Consider the following 24,495-nt stretch of genomic DNA (forward strand, 5'->3'; position numbering starts at 1 on the left):
GGCCACGTGTTTTGGGTCCACTGTGCCTGATTATTCGTAGCGTCAATTGAGAGAAAAATGACGGATCCGGATCAGGAGGACAGTCAAGGTGGGTTGCGAAGTGATGGTAGACGGGCGTTGGAATTGAGACAGATCCGCCTGCGAATGGGAGTGTTTGGTCAAGCTGACGGCAGTGCCTACATCGAGCATGGCAACACGAAAGTTTTGGCCGCTGTATATGGCCCTCATCAGGTTTGGACTAATCTAAAATGCATATAATTGTATTTGGAAAAGCACGTTAATTATTAAATGCGTGACATTTCAGTTAAGTTATGAATGCAATAAAAACGTTTTTAGAATTAAGAAGACTTACATCAATATACAAGGTGGACCAAAAGTCTGGATACAGTTGAATATCTCGTATGGAAAAATTTTAGGACAAAATGCTTTAGACAAAAGTTGTAAGGATTAAAAAGATGTATTTATCTGTAATATTCGTTTGACATTGAGTGGCGTCGCCAAGGTCAGGGCAAGGTCAACTTGAATTTTTTAAATGAAACTCCCTATTTTTCATTGCATATTCTTGTAGCTTACCTCGAGAGCTTTCCAAAACACTATAATAAATTATTTTTCCATGAAGTACTTTTCGAGTTATGAGGCTTGAAGTCATTTCTTCATTTTATATAAACCATAAAATATCTAGCAAGATATTCATTTTTCAATTATCTTACCTTAATACTTTTCTGTACGAAATAATGAGAGTAATCGATTGATGTAAAGAAAACACATAGTTGTTTTTGAGAAAAAATATGTAATTGTTAATTGCAAATTACATATTTTTTCTCAAAAACAACTTTGTGTTTTCTTTACACCAATCGATTCCTTTCATTATTTTATACATAAAAGTATGTATAAGGTGAGATAATCGAAAATTGAATATCTTGTTAGATATTTTATGATTTATGTAAAATTAAGAAATAATTTCAAGCTTCATAAATCGAAAAGTACTTAAGAGAAAAATATATTTTATTATAGTATTTTGGAAAGCTCTCGAGGTAAGCTACAAGAATATGAAATGAAAAATAGGGGCTCCATTTAAAAAATTCAAGTTGATCCTGCCCTGACCTTGGCGACGCCACTCAATGTCAAATGGATATTACAGTTAAATACATCTTTTTAATCCTTACAACTTTTGTCTAAAGCATTTTGTTCTAAAATGCATTCTATACGAGATATTCGACTTTATCTAGACTTTTGGTCCACTGTACAAGTAGCTTTTCTGCTGTGTTCTCTCTCTCTCTTTCATACTCTTTCCTGTCTCCAATATAAAACATGAATATAGATCTTCAAAATAGTTTTACATAGTTGTTAAACTATATAATATTCATATATTTCTACTATATTCTTGATTTAGCCAAAAAGCAACATATCAAGAAATAGTACAAAAGCTTTCGTAAATTGCCAGTACAGTATGGCTGTATTTAGTTTCACCTCTGGAGAACGGAAGCGAAGACCCAGAGGGGATTGGAAGTCTCAAGAGAGATCGGCTCAGTTACGCCACGCGATGGAAGCTATAATACACTTAGAGTTATATCCACGCTCTCAAATTGATATTTTTGTAGAAGTTTTGCAAGTAGACGGTAGTGATTATTGCGCATCTGTGAATGCATCAACGCTTGCGTTGATTGATGCTGGAATTCCAATTAAGGTTGATATCTAAAAAAATATATTTGCTTTTTTAAAGAATACAAACTTTATATTACTATTTACAAAATAAATTTTTTATTACAGAATTATGCTGTAGGCTGTACCGTATCTCTTATTAACAAACTGACAACAGAAGAAGAGGAAGATAAGACACTAGCAACAGGAGTATTAGACGCGAATTTTGTAGAGGAATGTTCACCAGGAGTTACCTTGTCAGTTGTAGCTCTACCAGAAACAAATAACGAAGTTGAAGTAGATGGAAGTGGTTTGATAGTGGTAGCACATGGAGCAGGACAGAGATTACACTTGTCACGTTTGGAAGCGCTCAAGAAACGCGCATTACAAGGTTGCCAGGATATAAAGGAAATACTGGATGGTGGTGTGAGGCATCATTTGACCGCAAATCTACTGCCTTCTTTTCTACATAACTCACTCGAATAGCAGGAAAGGAGCAATATATCTCACACTGTAACATTTTACAATTTAATTTATCTATTGTATATGTAAATAATTTATTACAAAATTATTTTCTTACAAAATCAGTAACAATACTGGATGATCACTTATATGTTATTCTCTCCAGTAAAAAAATATTTTTTCCTTCAGAATTTTTGTTTTTTATATTTTTAGACATCAGTTTCATTTCTTTTAAAAACCAGATCAAATTGTAGCACCAGGATATCTTTCCATGATCATACCAACTCCCTACGAAATTGAATATTAACAAATATAAAAAGTAAAAAAAATTTATAATACAAAAATTACTAGATATTAAAAATTACTTTATATTATGCATAAATTTTTAATTTACCTGTCCACCAGCAGCACAGGCCGCGATGAGTCCGAATTGTTGATCTTCTTTGATAAGTCGATTCGCAGTATGCGTCGCTAATCTTACTCCCGTAGCAGCAAACGGGTGGCCGATCGACAAAGATCCACCCCAAGCATTCCATTTATTCAGATCTGGTATTCCAACTTTTGAACTCCTATTCAAATATTTTTGCGCGAATAAATCCGAATCTAACGCTCTCAGATTAGCACAGATTTGACCGGCGAATGCTTCGTGTACCTCCCATACTCCTATATCTTTTATGCCTAATTTTGCTTTATCCAAAACCTGTAATTTATTTATTTTATTTATTTTAATTATAAATCTTATCTTATGATAATCTTATGAGATATTTTATCAATAATAACTTTATATATAATCATATATGTATATATGTACATTTATTAATTGAGATTAATAATAATTGTTTATTTCATTTAATTTATTTTAATAATTGTTTACCTTCGGTATTGCATATGTCGGACCCAGAAGCAACTGATCGACTGGATCTTGGGATACATAAGTAAAATTTCGCAGATATGCTTTGGGTTTTAAACCAAGTTGGAGAGCCCTGTCCTCGCTCATTATTAACGCTGCGGATGCACCATCGGTCAAGAAAGACGCGTTGGCTGCAGTGACACTTCCGTAAGGTTTAACGAATGCGGGTTTTAGTTTTGCCAACTGTTCCTCTGTAGATACGCGAATACCATTGTCTTTGTCAACAATTTCGGCAACGTTCGGTACTGAAAGAAAATTAAATATGATATATATATATGTTTTTTTTTCTTTTCTTTTCTTTTTTTTTTTTTTAGGGGCATAGGGTACATTTTATTACAGATTCGAATTGTACGTGAAAAAATAAGAAACTTTTGTATTAAACGTTTTTTTTTTCTAAAAGTGCCTCTGTCAATCTTAAAATTGAAGTTCATTATTTCATCACAGTTACATTTAAGGTCAATTTTAAGATTGACAGAGGCACGTTCAAAAAAAACGTTTGATACTAAAGTTTCTTATTTTTTCACGTACAATTCGAATCTGTAATAAAAAGTACCATGTTCTCCTAAAAAAATTCAACTTCCGATCCGGATGGCGTATTTCCGGTCGGAATCAAAAGTTGAAAATATCACCATTTGATACAGCGTATCCGATTTACTTAAAAATTGTTCGCGATTTTTGATAAAAGCTATTTATTTTCATTTTAAAAGAGATGTACTGGTGGTCTGGGACACACTATGTATATACAGTGTCCCATGACTGAAAGTCCCATATTTTAAGGGAATGTTGCTGATGCTAGTTAGAGTAAAAAGAGTCTAATAAACATATGTCCGCAAATGCTTCCTAACAGAAATACAAGTATTGAAAGTTGAATATTTAAAAAAAGAAAGACATTTAGAATCGTATTCTTCGTTTGAAAACATTTTACTAATTTTAAAAGAAAATGTAATACCGGATTGACAGAAAATATAAATACTAGACTGATCGAAAGTGTAAACGATACTAAACGATACTAACCGAAAATGTAAACAGAAAATATAAATATCAGGCTGATAAAAATGTAAACAATAACGGACTAATAGAAAATATTTCACATATCAACTTTCAATGCTTGTATTTCTGTCAGGAAGCATTTGCGGACATATGTTTATTAGACTTTTTTTACTCTAAATGGCATCAGCAACACGCCCTTAAAGTATGAACCTTCAGTCATGGAACACCCTGTGTGTATATATATATATATATATATATATATATATATATATATATATATATATATATATATATATATACACAGAGTGTCCAAGTTATCTTCCGTCATCTTTCAAAGACAGATCCAGATCATCTAGACGATTTTTTTTCAACGAAAATGTCGAGGCATAATAATTTTCGAATTATAAGTGATTGGAAATAAGAGGTTTTTCGTAAACTAAGCTTTGTAGAAATAAAATATTAACAAAACCGCATTCTTTGATTAATTTTAAATAGAGTTTACTTTAATTGAGTTTTAATTTAAGACTTAATTGCAAAGATATATGATGACAAAAATCGGGAACATGCAAAAAATGATGATTCATTGACATTTTCGCTGAGGAAAAATCGTCTTCAAATGATCTGAAGAATCTGTCTTTGAAAAATGACGAAAGATAACTGGGACACCCTGTGTATATATGTGTGTGTGTATGTGTATATATATATATACATACATATATATATATATATATATATGTATATACAGGGTGTCCCAAAAGTCCCGGACCGGTCGAATATTTCATAAACTATGCACTTTAGAAAGAAATGTTTCAGACAAAAGTTGTATGGCTTGAAGGGGGCCATCAGATAGTGGCAATGATTTGACATGGGAGAGTCATTTGAAAATCACGTGAAGAGCACCGTCAATTTCTTAAATGGAACTTCCTATTTTTTATTACATATTCGTGTAGCTTATCTCGAGAGTTTTCCAAAACACTATAATTAAATATTTCTTCATTGAGTATTTTTCAATTAACAATTACATATTTTTTTTTAAAACAACTATGTGTTTTCTTTACACCAATTGATACCTCTCATTATTTTGTACATAAATGTATTAAAGTAAGATAATCGAGAAATGAATATTTTACTAGATATTTTACGGTTTATGCAAAATTAAGAAATGATTTCAAGCCTCATAACTCGAAAAGTACTCGATGAAGAAATAGGGGGTTCCATTTAAGAAATTGACGGTGATCTTCACGTGACTTTCAAATGAAGTCCCATGTCAAATCATTGCCACTATTTGATGGCCCCTTTCAAGTTACAACTTTTGTCTGAAACATTTCTTTCTAAAGTGCATAGTTTATCAAATATTCGATCGTTCCGGGACTTTTGGGACACTCTTTATATATATATATATATATATATACACACAGGGTGTCCCAAAAGTTCCGGACCGGTCGAATATTTCATTTTATTTATATTTATTATAATATTTCATTTTATTTATTTATTTTATTTTTATTTATATTTATTATATTAATATTTTATTATATTTGCTAACATTAATATTTTTTTTCTCGTTTAATTCTTTCAATATTATATATATATATATATATATATATATATATATATATAATATTGAAAGAATTAAACGAGAAAAAAAATATTAATGTTAAATATTAATGTAAAATATTAATATAATAATTAATATAATATTAATATAATAATAAATTATAAAATATTAATATAAAATATTAATATAATATTAATATAATAAATATAAATATAATAAAATATTAATGTAAGCACCTTTATAAGGTGTTACGTCCGACAAAAATCCTTGCTGTTGAGCTCGCGCGGCTAAAGTATGAGAACGCAATGCGTAGTCATCTTGTTCTTTGCGTGTCACGCCGAACGCTGCAGCTAAACGATCCCCACTGTGTCCCATAGTTTCACCAGTTGAAAATTCTGCCACAGCTGGAAGCTACATAGAAGTAAATTGTTATAAAAAGAACATTTATAGGACGAGAAAGGTTGTATTAATTTTATAATAAATATATTTTTATTATAAAACGTGCAACATTATAATCTCGCATTATTTTCTTCAGAAATAAAGATGCAACTTACATCTGGTATAAAATAGGTTGGTCTAATGCTTGCTAAAAGAGCTAATTTGTTTCCTACAGTTTTCGCCTTGTTGGCTTGCAGCATCAAAGATCTCATGCGTCGACTATGACGGATGGGAATATCCGACATGAATTCAACTCCACCTGCCACAACTGCATCAAAAACACCGCAAGCGATTAAACCCATGCCAGTAGTGATAGCCTGGTTACTGCTAATGCACGCCATTGTTACTGTATGCGCAGGAGTATGTTCGCTGTATCCTGCAGTTAGAGCAGCTTCTCTTCCAATATTGGAAGTTCGGACTTCTTGCATTACTGTGCCATACACGATGTAATCAACTACTTCCTTAGGGAACCCGATTTTCTGTTGCAAGCTCCTAAAATAGTAAATAATAATTTTTAAAATAGTAAGTAATAATTTTTATTATCCTTATAATTGGAATAAACATTAACAATAAAAGAAAATAAAATACAGGTATAAAAGTTGTTTTCTGAATACAATATATAAATCATGTATTATTGGATTTTAACTTACACCAGTGAATGTCTTGCGAGCTCATATGCCAGAAGATTCTTGTATTGAGTTCCAGACTGTAAAAATGGAGTCCGAACTCCATCGATGAATACAATATTTTTTGAGCCATCACCTTTTGTAGAATAAGTCTTATTTGTGAAAATTCCAGAATAACGGGTAAGAGTTTCCGCTAAAAATATCAAAGATATAATTAGAAATCTTAAAGCAATATACGAATCAGGATAATAAACACTACACTAATTCAAACATATGAAATATTTAAGTTTGCCAGATGTAAATATTGTTATGATTACATTATAAAATATAACAAAAATAAACATCGCATAATTTTGTGCTCCAAGGAAAAAATAATTATTTCGTATGATTATAAAAATATAGTCGCAATATATATCTATTCTCTATCACGTAAATGGACTTTGTACTAATCATATAGTAATAATAATCATATAGTCTATATTTTTTCCTTTATTTTAATTAATTATATTTAATGAAGTAATAAATCAAAATTATTTTCCATACCATAATTTACTCCTTGTTTTGCCAATACGCAATTTTTCACGAGAGAAAGCATTTTGTTTACGTGTATCACACTTCTTTTTCTCAGTCAAACTTGATACGTCAATTACTGGCCAACATCTCGAAGAAATTAGTCGAGCCGAAGTATTGGACTATGACCTGTATGTGACATGTGTATAATGGTCATGACACATAAAATTTCATAAGCACGTAAAACGTAAGCATAAAAAAATCGACCAATCATGATCGAGTATTGGCCCCTTGGAGGGGCCAATACTCGATCGTGATTGGTCGATTTCTTTATGCTTACGTTTTAATTAAAGGGTGTTTACGACAATTAATCGGATCTTTGATCAGACTGAACAGTGGTACTTAGCGATAGATAGCTTTCTAAATTTCCCTAGACTAATCCGGATCAATGATGTGTCTTTGAAGTAATCGAATTAGATTAACAACTTATTCTTATTTTATAGAAAACATCTTATTCTAGTAAAATACATTTGTTTATTAATATATATTTAATAAATAAAGATATATTAATTAAAAGAATAATAAAGTATCTTCTATAATTTCTTATGATGTTTTTCACAATTTTTTCGATCAGCTCGACCGCAATTTCTTTCGATGACTGTTAATCTAATTCGATTACTTCAGAGACACATCATTGATCCGGATTAGTCTAGGGAAATTTAGGAAGTCTATCGCTGAGTACCACTGCTCAGTTCGATCAGAGATCCGATTAATTGTCGTAAACATCCAAAAATAATTTCGACTAAATTCGTCATTGTGCAAATTTAATTTTTCTTTTTCTTAAAAAAATTTAACTTAATTTTTTACTGGAAAAATCAAGTAATTTCTTGTTGCTACATTTATTATTTATTTTTTGTGATGGCTATAAAATATAACTCTAAACTTAATAGAAAGAGGACCTACTGATTGTCTGCAAAATCGTATTTTCTGAAAATTCTCTATCCGATAACCAATCAGTGCATCTGCTAATTTCGTAAAAATTTGTAGAGCTATATTTATTCAAAGCTAAATAACAAATATGCAGAGAAAAAAATAAATAATAAATGTAGCAACAAGAAATTACTGGATTTTTTCAGTAAAAAATCAAGTTAAATTTTTTTAAGAAAAAGAAAAAATAAATTTGCAAAATGGCGAATTTAGTCGAATTTCATTGGCCATCGATTAGGGATTTTTAGAAATTTCCTGATCCATCTTTCTCGAATTTACATACTCTATGGTTGTAACCTAAATTTCAGAAAATGTGTCTCGCTCATTTTCGTGGCAATAATACGAAGCGAGGAAGAGTAATAAACTGATTGAAATTGTGAATGTTTATTGTAATTAACCTGAGCTGACTAATGTCAAGGAGCAGTCAACATTATTGGCGGCATCGTCTAAAGATTTGCGAAGTATTTACTTAATATAATTATTTCATTGCAAAATATCCACATATCCTGTCAGAATCAATTTTTAATTGTTGATCGAATCATTGCAGAAAATATATGGAACTCGAAATGTACATAAGCAGTGAATTGTTTAACAATTTTGTATAAAAGGAAATGATACATCACAAAAATCTCGATTTAATTATATATACAGTGTATACTTTTGGAAATAAAAATTAAGAATTTGCTCTAACAACAGCTGAAAATATATTAGAACATTGATTCATCTAGATGCGATTATTATTTTTCTAACTTTGTTAAGATGCTAAATCAACAACATCCTCTCTTAAGCACTATAGATTCATATATAGAGCCACTTTTGAAGCGTGTTTTGCAAACCAAAAGACTTGGTAAGTTTATAACATTCTTTGATATTTTAATTACATTCATTAATTAAGTCTAGTTTTTTTATCATAATATTTTTTTTATATTTATTTTCTAGTTTTTTCATCATATTTTTATTAATTTTTTCAAGGAGTATGTTGTGGCCTGATAAAATTGGATTCGGTTTCATCGAGTTGTAATAAAAGCAAAAATGATTGCTTCAAGTTATCAATTCCCTATGCTGGAGAGCATCTCGTCTGGAGCGTCTTATTCGATTCACAATATCCTGAGATGGGCCCAGACTTTATATTTAACGATCAAAGTTTCCTAGCAGATCCAGATATTAACACTTTATCTACTTGGATACCTAGTCTTACTAAGTGGAATCCTAATGACATCGATGCACTACTCAATGTGCTAAGTGAATTATTATTGTATTACAAAGAACATCAGGTAAATAATAATTATCATTATATAGTTTATTGGTCCATGAGAGTATATGTATTTTTAAATGACAAAAAAATTCAATATATGAGCTGTTTATTTTGAAAGTGGCCTAAGTCCAATTTATTTTTTTTTTTAATTTTATTGAAACGCAAACTCTTAAATATCTCAATTTAAATATAAATGGACTTAGGTCACTTTCAAAATAAACGGCTCATATCTTTAGATCTTATAAAAATGTATGATATTTAATTATCTGAATAAATTTTTTTTTTTTTTTTTTTCATTTCCAGCTACATTTACTTGGAAAACAGGGAGATCGTTTGCAATTTGAATACAGCACACTTGTTGGTGAAACAGAAATATCTAGAGAAGATATAGAAGTGATAATGTTACCATTAGGAACAAAACCTACAGAAGCAAGATTTTTGATTCGCATAGTTATGGATTATTCTCGATTACCTCCGCGTATTAATAAATCACAGAATGACGAAGCTATGCTCATTATCATGTTTTACGGGCCAGATTGGAATCGTATTATACCGCAACTTTATCTATCTAAGACCTTGGAAGATATTTTCGGTGGGCCCGAATCATTGCATATTCCACCATTTCCATCTAGTAAATATCTAATGGATTATGTCCCTGAAGTAAAGAAATTTATAGACGAGAAGGTATAAAACTATAGGTGTATATACTGTAAAAGATTTATATAGTTTACAGAAAATATTTATATATATGCCTTTCATTGCAGATACACAATGTAGTTCAAAGTTTCGAAAGCAGGAAAAGTTTTATTACAGTTTTAATTGTATCGCAACGTGGGAGCATATTGGAATATGATGCAATAGAATTTAATTGGATTAGTATGCTATTGGAGCACCGAGACTTTCATTTTCTCATACATTTTCATCTCCCATCAACATTTCCAAAAGAGAAGCCACAAATCACATTACAATCAGTATATCACATGACATCACAAGGTACCTTGTACAAAGAAGTGTTGGATGATACACCGTATAGTCCTAGATGGCAGATAATACTGATGGTTGATAAATTGTTGACATACATAATGGAGAATGCAGTTCAAAAGTTTCAGGCAAATTCGATGAAAAATCGTTTTTAATAATTTATTCTGAAAGTATATTTTATTACAGAATGTATATATTTAATAGTTGATATTGTGGAATAAAATTAATTAATGACAATGCACAGATATTCCTTACAATTTTGTTTCTAATTAGAAATTTTTTTTCTTTTTAAGTTTCTTAACTACTACACAATTATGTGCTACAAATATAATCCTTAATTTTTCGTTGTGTGTGTGTGTGTTATGAATGTATCAATGATACATATTCTAAGCATTAATCAAATGTAAAATCAAAAGTTGCAACAAGTGTCATTAATATTTTCCACTTGTCAAGATTTCCAAATCATTATCAATTCATTAGGATTATTGATCAAGAGATAAGTTTAAAACTATACATTTTTCTTAATTTCTCGAATATTATTACATCATTTCTTTTTTTTTTATTTATAAGAAAGGTTTTTTTTTATTTAAGAATGTTTTATATCCCAGCAAAAACTAGCTGAAAATCAATATTGACAAATATTCACTTTTAATGTATTTTAAGTATGAGAAATTGTGTGGAATATTACAATTTGATCTTAGCTACAGTGCAGAGATGTATTTTTTAATATTTATTGCTTTTTTACTGAAATTTTTCGAATTTTGTTAATCGAAATGATTAACTTTTGGCAGAGAATTTTGCCTTGTGAGAGATGCATGGCTAACTTCATCAAATTATATTTAATATCTTTTGAACCAATTAGCACTTATATAATATTATTTGACCAAATATTTCCTCTGTATCTAAACTTTTGCAAATTTTAAACAAATTCTGAATATTATTTCCATATATTTTTGTCATTTGAATCAACATGGTTATACGTTTTCCATAAGAACACATGTTAATTCGGTGCAAATTAAAATCCTTATAATTTATGAACGCCTTAGTGAATCGATTTAAAAATTGTACTGAAGATTCTAAACATATGTAAGAACATTCTGTACAATTTTCATTAAATTCTCAATATTTTGAAAATAGGTACAAAACATCCTTAATTTTCCGTTGTGTTATGAATGTATAAATGATACATATTCTAAGCATTATTCAAAAGTTGCAACAAGTGTCATTAATATCTTTCACTTGTCAAGATTTTCAAATCAATATCAATTCCCTAGAATTATCGATCAAGAGATAACTTTAAAACTACACATATTTCTCAATTTCTCCAATATTAAACATCATTTCTTCTTTCTTATTTATAAGAAACTTTTCCTATTTAACGAAAAATTACTAAACATTCTAAAATCCAAGAAACAAGTCCCATTCTCAAATAAAATCTCTCAAACCCCATACATGAAAACCGACAAAACCACATAAGACCACCAATCACCAGCGCTTCTCTTCAAAAACTCATTGGCCCTATATTACTACACTATTATTCCCTAGTATTATTCCCCATCAAACTTCCCTAACATCCAGGAGACACTGGCAGCACTGTCTTCATGTGCAGCGCGAAGAGCCTGCGCAAAACAGCCTCGTCTCAAAAGTCTCCGGCTGCCGATCACCTGTCCCGCGAGTCTCGAGGTAAGTGTCCACTTCCCAACCGCCGGCTTTATCAAAGTAAAAGATCCGCGCGATCGCGACGCGAGCGAGCGACGCGCTGACGCGTCGCGCGAGACTGGCCCCGGGCGCCAACTGTCATACTTGTCAAAACGCGCCGCGCGGCTGGCAAATATGTTCGCGGCCGACCTGTCGCGTCGCGACTTCCGCGACCGCGTCGTCCGCGTCGCTGTCGTTGTCATCGTCATCGCGATCCGATGACTTCGTCCGCGACTCCACTTCTGTCAAAAAGAAAAATTCTTCGCGAACGCGAAGAATTCTTCTCTCCATCTCTCTCTCTCTCTCTCTTTCTCTCGTCTCGTCTACGAGAGACAAGGGTTATGGCGCGATTTCTCTCGCGGATTCACGCGACAGCTTTGCGCGTTTTTACGCCTCGTCATCGTCTTCGTGATTTCTCGTGAAGCATACGCGCGGTTCGCGATCCCTGGCGATTGTAATATACGAAAATATAATTAATGTGCGCGTCATGTGTACAGTTGTGTCATATGTACCGCGCGTGAAGCGTCGCAAGTATCATCTGTCATGGCGCATGCCGCCGCCGTTTTACGGTTGGCTCGAGGATGTAACGTCAGGTCTGTTCGCGCATCGACCGCGCTTCGTGCTTGATGAATTTTCTCCGTATTTTCGAAGTCGATATTTTGGAGAGAGGTGACGCTCGACAGTTGCGTATATTTATTTCATTTCTGTTTATTGCGATGGGATAGCGCGATGTCTACAATGCGGCTAAAAAGAACAGACCTCGACTCTCTCATCTCGATTGTCAACTGTAGTCTAACCTAACCTGACCTCTAACTCAAACCTACCTATCTATCTTTAGCCGCACGGATGATTTGAAGTTAATAGTTGAGAGTTTAAATTTAAAGCGTTAGTTTAAGGGTGTTTTGTATGTACTATCTCGGCAAAAAGTAGCTGAAAATCAATATTGACAAATATATCCACTTTTGGTGTATTTTGGAATATTACAATTTGATCTTAGCTACAGTGCAGAGATCTATTTTTTAATATTTATTGCGTTTTTACTAAAATATTCCGAATTTTGTTAATCGAAATGATTAACTTTTGGCAGAGAATTTCGCCTTATGACAGATACATGGCTAACTTCATTGAATTATATTTAATATCTTTTTAACCAGTTAGCACTCGTATAATATTATTTGACCAAATATTTCGTCTGTATCTAAACTTTTACAAATTTTAAACAAATTCTGAAAATTATTTCCATGTGTTTTTGTCATTTGAATCGATGTGGTTATACATTTTCTATAAGAACATATGTCAATTCGGTGTAAATTAAAATCCTTATAATTTGTGAATGCTTTAGTGAATCGATTTAAAAATTGTATTGAAGATTCTAAACATATGTAAGGGCATTCTGTACAATTTTCATCAAATTCTCAATATTTTGGAAATGGGTACAAAACATCCTTAACCGTTCGCCTTTCTTACAATTTTTTTCACCAATTTTTACCGCTAATACATACTTTCTCAATAATTTATTCATTATTATTACAATTTAGCTTTGTTTTACTTTTGTCGAGCGATTTATACTTGAAGATAGCGTCCCCCTCCTATCCATATATAAATTTAATTTAAAAAAAAAAGAAAGAAAAAAAAATCCTACATCTCTCTAGGAATGATTCGAAAAAATTGCGCATCGATTAATATTTGCTCAACGAAGATGATGTACGAATTCTGTCAGTTTTAACATGCTGTTGACCATATGAGAACGCTCATTGGCGGGAAGGGGACGGGGAGAGAGAGGGGAGAATGAGGGCCACGATGGCGTCCGCCACGCGCCATGTCGCGTCCACGCTCGTACACGTCCTTTCGCTCGTACACCCCCTTCGATTCCCCTTTCGTCGTCCTGTCGTGCGTCGTCAACTTTGTGCGCGATGAGGGGAAAGCGCATTAGCATTTTTCTTCGCATGCGCACGCGCAATCGCAACGCATTGAACACCAATTCTTTCCCACGACAGGGCTAATTTCTGCGATGGGTCATTGAAGAAATTAATTTTGAAGAATATATATATATATATCCTTTAAAATTAATTTTATATTATATTATTATTAAAATTAATTTTATATTAAATTATATTATTATTAAAATTAATTTTATATTATTATATATTTATATTTTAAAATTAATTTTAAAGGATATTATTATTATTATTATTATATTATATTATATATATATATATATATATATATATATATATATATATATGAGATGCATAGTGTGTGTGTGAGAGAGAGAGATACATCAATTTTTGTCGAAAATTCTGAGTAAACACAACACGTGTCGTTTTATTTTACCTCGAAAGATTGGAAATTATTTATTTATTTATTAAAATAAATTAATTATTTATTTCCAGATATTTATTTCTCAATTTTAATCAAGATAAGGTATAGTTCAGTATACCTGTAAATCTGTTGGAGATTCTTAGTTTATCTATAATGACATTAATAAATATCGGAATTCACCAGAATATGAAGAAAAACGTATATGCTTTGCAATTCTTTAATTAATTAATGAGCAATTCTTTAATCAATTAATTAATTAATTAAGAGAGTATTTTTTATGGATATATCTGTTTCTTTTTTAAAAGATACAGATTCCTTTTATTTTCTTTTCTAATTTTTAAAATTTTTAAAATATTGTATAATTATTGATAGTTTATGATATATAATAGCGCAAATTTCTCGATATTTGTTAATAATCACAATAGACTCTATTTCAATAGACACGTAGACACTCTAGGAATATCAACTTTCGTTAATCGATAAAGGACATTAGAGGTTATCAAATCTGTCAAATTAAAAATCTGTGAACCAAAAATCTATAAAATTCAACCGAAACTTTAAAATCACGGATTTTTGAGATCTAGCAATATAATCCTATAATACAGTTAATTTGAAGCGATAAGCGATTTAATTTGATAAGAATTTGCAGCGAAAACCGGTAAAAGCAAGCGAGGGAGGGAAAGAAGAAATGAAGTGCGCAATGTAGAAAACAGCGATGCCATGTCGACAAAACATGGATGAGCTAAAAATAGCACAAAGCACAAAACAGAGTGCAACGTGCGAATTATTATGTGAGGCGCTGCGCGTTCTCAAAATAACGCTGTTTTATTATTATTTTTTTTTTTTTTTGCATACGCTTATCCACATTTTCTTTCGGCAAAATTTCTCGCGTAACGAAAGCTATGAACTCGATAATTCACAAAATCGATATTTAAGATGTAGAGGTAAATATAAATACATATATAAGTGAATTACAATTTTAAAAAAAATTAAATATAATATATAATTCTAAAAATACATTATTATACATTACACTGATAAACAAAAAAAAATTTTAACTTTTTCCTCTTATAATTTTGCAGTTTTGGACTTATTTAAGTGTGCTGATTTCGAGTACGACAGTAGTTTTTTTTTTAACAGCTCTTGTTTTTTATATTTTAATATTTTTAGACTACTCCCTTTAGACATCACGTGCAGTTTTTTTGAGTTTTACTCGACTCGAAATTATTATTTTTTTAACTTTCGATATGTCTTCAACTCGGAGACGTTGTTTACATAATCCAGATAGTTTCATAGCATTTAATAATAAAGGAATAGAAAAAAAAAATTTTTTTTTTTTTGAAAAAAATTGTAATATCTTATAAATAAAAAAAGTAGAGCTGATACAATTAAACTAGTATTTTTTTCGTAATCAGTGCCTTAGATATAACCTATAATACATGTTAAATGTCAGGAAAAAATTTGAGTGTTGACCAGTGTTATTTTTCGAATTATCCATATAAAAATATAAATTTCGCGACAAAAATAAGGATACGCGCATATGTAAATAAATAATTAATTAGTAGCTATCAATAATTTAATACGAATTCCCTTATCTCACAATGAGATACATGCAATCGTATGTTGCACCATTATCAATGATGGCCTTCGAGAGATCGGTCAACCTTGATTGACGATCGAAAATACAGTTCGCGGTAAATAAAGCTCCCAAAAATCGCGCATTTTTTTCATTGCTAAATTGGATTAAATCAAATTATAAAATCAAAAGAATCTGTATAAAAATTAGATTATTTATTCGCATCTGCTATCCTTTTTCAACCAAGGTGGTCCACATTTTTTGAAGTTTGAGAATAATTCGGGAATGTATATTACGTTTTTATAACTTTGGATACTCTTGACTTTATAACTTGGATATTTTGAAATTACGAAATTTTCGTAAATTTCATTAAAAAAAAAGAAAGAAAAAAGAAAAATAGAGATCATGATCTGAAATCTTTTACATTCTGGAGCAATAAAAGCGAATCTTTTATTTGCGAGAGTACTTGTCGGTACTCTAACCTTGTCATTCGAAAGTGTTTCGTTAGCAAATGATGGATACGTGAACGAGTGCACGTGCGCACTCGTCGGTTCCGAAGGAGAACGAGTTTGTTGGGAGTGCAATGCCTAACATCTCTTTCGATCTCTCGCTGTCGGCCAATCGGGATCGCGAATTCGGTCACACCCTCCGTTCGGCCTCTTAGCTTATTGGCTGCTCGTTTGATCGTGACGTCGCTGACCCGCTTTTAAAATTCGGTAAACAACATCTTGCGAGAGCTCGGCAAACCGCTTGGCGATAATACATGTGCGATAAACGAATGAAAATGGATCTGTTCTTCTCAGCTACACTGCTGCACTAGTGCAATAAGTTAGAAAGAGACAAACATACTTTCTTTCACTCTAACTAATTGCACTAGTGCAGCCAGTGCAGCTGAAAAGAACAGACCCAATGATCAAATCATTTCATATAAATTGCTAAATGCCATTAAACAGACATTTCTACGTGTCGCGTAACTTTCGAGCACTCATACTTTTTTTTTATATGACGATATCGAGAGTGTTTTTAGCTTGGAAGGGATAGGAAGTGATAGCCGATGAAACGTCATCAATAAAGATGAATTTTCAAATATTAAATATAAATTGTTTAAGGATGTTTTGTATGTACAATAGTAAAAAGTAGCTGAAAATCAATATAGATTTTGAATATATGCACTTTTGGTGTATTTTGAGTATGAGAAATTGTATGGAATATTACAATTTGTTCTTAGTTGCAGAGATGTATTTTTTAATATTTATTGCGTTTTTACTGAAATACTCCGAAATTTATTAATCGAAATGATTAACTTTTGACAGAGAATTTCGCCTTGTGACAGATACATGGCTAACTTCATTGAATTATATTTAATATCTTTTGAACCAATTAGCACTTGTATAATATTATTTGACCAAATATTTCCTCTGTATCTAAACTTTTGCGAATTTTAAACAAATTCTGAATATTATTTCCATGTGTTTTTGTCATTTGAATCGACGTGTTATACGTTTCCCATAAGAACACATGTTAATTCGGTAAATTAAAATCCTTATAATTTCAGCAAATTAAAATCCTTACAACTTGTGAACGCTTCAGTGAATCGACTTAAAAATTGTACTGAAGATTCTAAACATATGTAAGGACATTCTGTACAATTTTCATTAAATTCTCAATATTTTGCAAATAGGTACAAAATATCCTTAATTTTCCATTGTGTGTATGTTTTGAATATATAAATGATACATATTCTAAGCATTAATCAAATGTAAAATCAAAAGTTGCAACAAGTGTCATTAATATTTTCCACTTGTCAAGATTTCCAAATCATTATCAATTCATTAGGATTATTGATCAAGAGATAAGTTTAAAACTATACATTTTTTTCAATTTCTCGAATATTATACATCATTTCTTTTTTTTATTTATAGAAAAGTTTTTTTATTTAAGGATATTTTGTACAATCCCAGCAAAAACTAGCTGAAAATCAATATTGACAAATATTCACTTTTGATGTATTTTAAGTATGAGAAATTGTGTGGAATATTACAATTTGTTCTTAGTTGCAGAAATGTATTTTTGTTATTTATTGATGTGTTTTTTAATATTTTCTAATATTTAATATTTATTTCTTTTAATATTTATTTTTTAATATTTTTATTGAAATATTCCAAATTTTGTTAATCGAAATGATTAACTTTTGGCAGAGAATTTCGCCTTGTGAGAGATGCATGGCTAACTTCATCAAATTATATTTAATATCTTTTGAACCAATTAGCACTTGTATAATATTATTTGACCAAATATTTCCTCTGTATCTAAACTTTTGCAAATTTTAAACAAACTATGAATATTATTTCCATATGTTTTTGTCATTTGAATCAATGTGGTTATACGTTTCCCATAAGAACACATGTTAATTCGGTGCAAATTAAAATCCTTATAATTTGTGGACGCCTTAGTGAATCGATTTAAAAATTGTACTGAAGATTCTAAACATATGTAAGGACATTATGTACAATTTTCATTAAATTCTCAATATTTTGAAAATAGGTACAAAACATCTTTAAACATCCTCCTCGACCTAGATAAATCAATATTTACGAGTACGGGAGCGAGTAAAACTTTAGTCCTCCCAAATCGACGCGCAAACTTCACGCTATAAAAACAGCGCAGAATAAAGTTTAACATCTAACTTCGTTCTGTTCAAATTGAGGGAACTTCAAGTCATGCTTTGACTCGCGCGAAATGATAAGCAAAATCACAGAACAAATAGAAGATAGAATTTGGTGACAATGTCGAGTAAAGAAGTTTAACCAAGATATTATGTTAATATTTCGGAATCGCTCGAGGGGAAATCGTGACCCTCCCAAGAAAAGACCCTCGTAAGGGAGACAGGTAACGCGCAAAATACGGCGTTTTCAATTACGTAGTTAAATTCTTCGACGAGGATATGGAACGGCAGAGGGGAGGGGGAGGAGCGACGCGCTTGCGCAAGCGGGACGCGCGTGGAGGGGGAACGAAGGACGCGCATGCGCGCGCCGCTTGGTGACGCTACCCGGTGCGTGGATAGAATAGCCACGCTTCTCGCACGTCGTCGCGGCTGTTGAGAGAGCGTATCATCGTAAACAAGCGTCTGTGTGTTTATCTAAAAATATTACGTTACATGTTAAACACGAGTTTGCGATTATTGCCACCTTAAATAAGGTGGTAAGAAAAGCGGCGAGGGTTAGGAAAGTGGATAGCTGCTGCTCTATCAAGACAGCGAGAGACAATTTGCAGATTTTTTTCTTCCATTTTGGAAGAACAAGTGGCCGAGTCGAGAATCGGCGTTATTTCTCGAACACTTGTTTGAAGTGATTTTCGTTTCGATATCGACGATGTTAATTAAAACGTGGAGTTGAGAAAAGAGCGTTGCTTGTATCCCAAAGGGACAGATATATCCATTTATATTTTGGAAGAATTAAGGTCGGATTAAAACGGCGTCATTTTTATACCCGAAAATTTATACAGATTTTTACGCATCTTCGACGTAAATTGTAATAGTTAATTTTGAAAGAAGATTAAGAAGGTGAAAAAGCGTATCAAAAGGAACAGATATTCTTCTTTCGGAAGGAGACACATGTGATCGTGTTCGGCGCATCACTTTTTATACATTTGGATAACGACTTACGATTTACGTCGACATTGTGGCAGTTGCTTCCATTAACTTCGAGAAGCTCGAATCTCGACTTTTTTTACGTTTCTTCGACGAAACATGAAGCTAATCGCGCTCAATGAAATTAGTGATTATCGTGATAAATTTTATACAGACTTAATGTTATTTTCGTGTTTATTACTACGATCAGATTTTTTGGCCAATTCTACGTCTTCGTTACTTGGTGAACTTCAGGCACGTCTAACTTCAACTTGATCGTCAATCTTTAACATATTGTGCAATTATACGATACTTGTTTTAATATTATGTGAAATTCGGATAAAGTCTATATTTACAAATTGTTTTACATTTATGAGAAATTTAGATTTGTATAAATAAATTTTGGATTTGTGGAAAAATAGTTCAAATTTTAATATTTTATTTTATTTTCAATTTTTTCATATATGTCGCTTATAAATTAATTCTTTATTGCAAATGAGAATATTCTTGATATACATGTATATCATGAAATTTATAAACAATTATTTTTATAAATTAATTTACATTCAAGTTGAATCTTAATTTCTGTTATTTTGTGCATGTATATTTTTATTTTTAACAATTTTTTATTTTAATATTTGTTTTAATTTTTGGAATATTATACGATACTCAATTATATGACACTTGTTTTAATATTATGTGAAATTCGGATAAAGTCTATATTTACAAATTGTTTTACATTTATGAGAAATTTAGATTTGTATAAATAAATTTTGGATTTGTAGAAAAATAGTTCAAATTTTAATATTTTATTTTATTTTCAATTTTTATATATATATATCTCTTATAAATTAATTCTTTATTGCAAATGAGAATATTCTTGATATACATGTATACCATGAAATTTATAAACAATTATTCTTATAAATTAATTTACATTCAAGTTGAATCTTAATTTCTGTTATTTTGTGCATGTATACTTTTATTTTTAACAATTTATTATTTTGATATTTGTTTTAATTTTTGGAATATTTATACTGTATAAAAAAGATTTAAGCAGACATAACAAATTATATTTTGATGAATAATGCATATTTAAATTTTTAATATAATAAAGTCAATGAAGGAAAACAGCTCATAAATTTTATTAAATAAAATTTAATTGTTTATATTATTATAAATATAATATATTTATACATATGTTGTTTAAATTACAGAAACGATAGTAATTCATATAGCAGACAGGATGTTCAGTTTTCACAAACCAAAGGTGTACCGATCTAGTACAGGCTGCTGCATTTGTAAAGCCAAGTCTAGCAGGTAAAGAAACATTGTTAAAGTCATATCTGTGTGTTTATATTATAATAATAACAAATTTGTAATAAATTATAGTAATTGTAATATTTTAAATTTTAAATTATATTAAAATAATTATATATATATATTTTAAATATATATTTTAAATATTGATTGATTATTTTAATATAATTTAATAATATATTATTATTTTAGTACACACACACACACACACATACATACATATATTACACACATTTATATATTATAAATTCTTACAATACACATTATTTCTTATTTACACGCATATTTATATATTATAAATTCTTATAACTTTTGTAACAAAATTTTTATAAATCTTGTTACAGTTCAAGATTTACAGACAGTAAAAAATATGAGGATGACTTTATGCCATGTTTTCAACTTGAGGAGAGGCGTAGTGGTGAAATATGCAATGCATGTGTGCTTCTAGTTAAGAGATTCAAAAAGCTACCTTCAGGAAGTAATCGCAACTGGAAACATGTTAGTATCTTGTAATCAATCCTGACAAACTATTATATTAATTGATATTAATATTAATAGTAAATTTAAATTCAAGATTATATGAATATATTATTTTTTAGTAAATATTTTACTAAATTTTAATCAGTTAAAATATTACAAACACTTTAATATTATTTTTTGAATACTTTATAATAAGAGAATACACACTATTTATATTAATTATTTTTTTTAATTGTATTATGTGCATCTTTTATCATTATAAAAAAATATTTAAAAAAGTATATAATAAAGTTATTTCTAAACTTGAAGACATAATCCTCTAATGTTAGATTATTACTTTTTTTTTTCTCAAAAATAAACTTTTATTTGTACAGGTTGTGGATGCGCGTGCCGGTCCCGGTATTAAGTCGCTGACAAAATTTAAAGCAAAAAATAAAAAGAAGCTTAAGGATAAAGTTGATAAGCTCGTTAAAAAAAAACATATTTACATCAAAACAGAGGGAGATCGAGAACAAAGTCCGGCGATGAGTGACGATTTAACCGGTTAGTTACACAATTTTTTGTTAGTTACAAATTAGAAACAAGATTTTGTTTATATATTTTATTTATACACTAATATAAAAAATTCAATATATTTTTTAATATAATTACATAATACATAATAGTTCTATATTAGATTCATTATTTAGAATTTATTTTTAATGAAAATTAATTATTGTAATAAATTGTTGGATTATAGAAAAAATGTATATATATTAATTTTTTAAATTTATTTTTAATGTGTAGTTCAAAAATGAAAAAATAAATTTTCTATTCAAATAATATTTGCTAATATTTGCATAGTTTAATGTTCCTTTTATTATTGCAGAAGATTACAGATTAACGGATAGCAAAACTTCAAGCAGATCAGAAAGCGCTTCAGACGACGACGATATTAATGCTAATGAAAAACAACTGGATCTCTCTTCTGAAGATCATATTGAGAAAGATAATGTTAATTTCATCGATTTATCATATTACAAAAGGTAATTCATATCACATTTCAAAATTTTTGTAAATGTATAATTATATAATTTTGTAGATATTATTATACAGTTTTAAAAATACTATTAATATTCTCATATTATAGATATATATTTTTATACATTTGCATTTACTTGGTATTTTTAATAATTTGTTGTGATGGTATTTTTAAAGATGTCAATAATGAGAAGGCATAATGTACTTATTATGGATTTTTTTCTGTTTAGGGAAGTAATTTGTTGTGGTAACATCTTCAAAGGTGCCAATGGTGAGGTGATAATGTACCCTTCTTTCCTCAAACCTTGCATAAGCTGTTTTACCAGACGGCAGCTCACTGCTTCTTTGGCATCCGTCAGTCCTACTCACAGTTCAGCATCTGTTAGTCCTGCTCATAGCGTCGAATCTACATCATCATCAAATACAGAGACTAATTCCAAACAAAGCACCAAGACATTCAGTGATTCGTCATCTGATTCCGGTTATGACGAGTCCTCCAATCAGTATGAAAGCAAGATGGCAAAAAATGTTCAGATCAAGGAAGATGTAGAGATGGAAGAACCTGTAAGGTCCATAGAGCTTGAACAATTATCGAATTGTAAATCTTTGCAAACTATCAATGTCAGTAATCAGTCACTCCAGTCGGTCTCCAATTAATGTCGGCCCTTCGATTAGAAGGTTAATTTATTCCTTTACTTATGAAAAAATACGCATAAATATGTACATATATATATTTTACGTATACAGGGTATCCATATGAATCATTAAATAATTTTTTTTTACTCAGGTTTCAATTCATAGGTGAAATTCCAATTTAAAATATTTTTATAATTGAAAGATTTTCAATTTAGAAAAAGAACTTTTTTCTTTATAATGAAAAATTTTAATTTTTCAATTCTGAGATATATAGGCTACTTTTTGACATTTAACTCTTGCAATATTTATTTTTTTTTTGAAAAGGTTATTTTAGATTACAAAAAATTCTTAAACTTTTCTTAAATTCTTAAACTATTCTTTGAATTTCAATTTCAAGACGATTTTTCCTTGTGAAGAATATTCGAATTTTAACTTTATGTAATATAAATAAAATTTTTGATCTTAGCATTTAAATAATTTTCTCTTATTATTAAATATTATTAATTCGGAAATGCTGAGTAAATAACAAAAACTTCTCATTTATATAAAAATAATTTATATAAACTAATATTTTACATAAAAAATAAGAATAAATATATTGTTTTAATGCAATAAAAGAATCTTTTCAAGATTTTAAAGGAATATTCTGTAATTCTAAAATATTAAAGAATAACATATAATAAAAGAACACTGACTATGAAAATGTGTTCAATCCTTGAAAGTAGCATCATTTATGAGGAAAATATCTTGTAACTACTAAACTTTCTCTGTCTTTTCAAATCTAAAGATTTTTCATTTAAAACATCTTTTTAAAATTAGCATATCTTGAGATGTTAATTTAGAGCAATACATATGGGTTACCCTGTATATGCAGGTAGATTTAAGCTTAAGTTAATTAAATGCACTATTCCCGGGCAGCAAAATGGCTCTGAAAGGATTTTAATCTTCACTTTGAAGATTCAAATGCCATTTGGATGCAATTTATCATGTTAAGAATAATAAGTTAAGCGATGGACTGACGTAAACCGCCATTTTTCGAGCTGATAATCTTTAAGTCTTAAGGTTTAGCAATATAAACACACATCAAAGTACTGTGATGATATTGTAAAGTAAGAGACGCTCAGATTTCTTACACCGAACAGGTTCGAATTGGTGGTTTGCGCTCTCGCCTTTCTACACTCAAGTGCCACTGCTTAAAAATGTACACAAGATGTGTTAGAACAACCAAAGCCAACAATCCTGATAAAAGATTATAAAACTAATATTTATCTATGAAAGTCTAACTTAAAAAACAAGTTATTTATTGTATTTATAAAATGTCGAGTTTTAACATTTTTAACTTTTTAAATATAATTTCAGCTCTATAGATATTTGTATAAGAAATTTGTTCTTAAACATTTCTTGAATTCTTAAAGTTTTTAAATTTCTTTGGAAAATTAATCGTTTTTCCTTTTACT

General features: G+C 30.1%; 4 protein-coding genes across 5 annotated transcripts; 3 read left to right on the forward strand and 1 right to left on the reverse strand.

Moving 5' to 3' along the window:
• Nucleotides 1-14: 14 nt before the first annotated feature.
• LOC105254267 (exosome complex component RRP41) lies at nucleotides 15-2,171 on the forward strand. Its single transcript, XM_011262820.3, has 3 exons — nucleotides 15-231; nucleotides 1,394-1,687; nucleotides 1,771-2,171. Exons 1-3 carry the CDS (start codon nucleotides 58-60, stop codon nucleotides 2,125-2,127), a joined length of 825 nt encoding a protein of 274 aa, XP_011261122.1. The 5' UTR covers nucleotides 15-57; the 3' UTR covers nucleotides 2,128-2,171.
• Nucleotides 2,172-2,224: 53 nt separating this feature from the next.
• Nucleotides 2,225-7,342, reverse strand: LOC105254269 (trifunctional enzyme subunit beta, mitochondrial). Its single transcript, XM_011262824.3, has 7 exons — nucleotides 7,169-7,342; nucleotides 6,650-6,818; nucleotides 6,116-6,491; nucleotides 5,798-5,972; nucleotides 2,978-3,258; nucleotides 2,498-2,803; nucleotides 2,225-2,391 (listed from the first exon to the last, which is right to left on the reverse strand). Exons 1-7 carry the CDS (start codon nucleotides 7,218-7,220, stop codon nucleotides 2,347-2,349), a joined length of 1,404 nt encoding a protein of 467 aa, XP_011261126.1. The 5' UTR covers nucleotides 7,221-7,342; the 3' UTR covers nucleotides 2,225-2,346.
• A 1,062-nt stretch (nucleotides 7,343-8,404) lies between these two features.
• LOC105254271 (BRISC and BRCA1-A complex member 2) lies at nucleotides 8,405-10,554 on the forward strand. Its single transcript, XM_011262825.3, has 5 exons — nucleotides 8,405-8,583; nucleotides 8,670-8,969; nucleotides 9,095-9,396; nucleotides 9,681-10,061; nucleotides 10,142-10,554. The coding sequence occupies exons 2-5, from the start codon at nucleotides 8,882-8,884 to the stop codon at nucleotides 10,511-10,513; spliced, it is 1,143 nt and encodes a 380-aa protein (XP_011261127.1). The 5' UTR covers nucleotides 8,405-8,583; nucleotides 8,670-8,881; the 3' UTR covers nucleotides 10,514-10,554.
• Nucleotides 10,555-11,942: 1,388 nt separating this feature from the next.
• LOC105254283 (SIN3-HDAC complex-associated factor) lies at nucleotides 11,943-23,201 on the forward strand. 2 transcript variants are annotated; one of them, XM_025406771.1, is made up of 6 exons: nucleotides 11,943-12,041; nucleotides 20,800-20,902; nucleotides 21,247-21,400; nucleotides 21,757-21,925; nucleotides 22,251-22,407; nucleotides 22,633-23,201. In XM_025406771.1, the coding sequence occupies exons 1-6, from the start codon at nucleotides 11,960-11,962 to the stop codon at nucleotides 23,057-23,059; spliced, it is 1,092 nt and encodes a 363-aa protein (XP_025262556.1). In that variant the 5' UTR covers nucleotides 11,943-11,959; the 3' UTR covers nucleotides 23,060-23,201. The 2 variants fall into 2 exon arrangements, with proteins under 2 accessions (XP_025262556.1, XP_025262557.1); XM_025406772.1 differs by lacking the exon at nucleotides 11,943-12,041 and adding an exon at nucleotides 18,913-19,837 and having other exon boundaries at nucleotides 22,633-23,198.
• The last annotated feature ends 1,294 nt before the right edge of the window (nucleotides 23,202-24,495 follow it).

This window comes from Camponotus floridanus, unplaced genomic scaffold, assembly GCF_003227725.1.
Source record: "Camponotus floridanus strain SB8 unplaced genomic scaffold, Cflo_v7.5 scaffold152, whole genome shotgun sequence".
NCBI lineage: Eukaryota > Metazoa > Arthropoda > Insecta > Hymenoptera > Formicidae > Camponotus > Camponotus floridanus.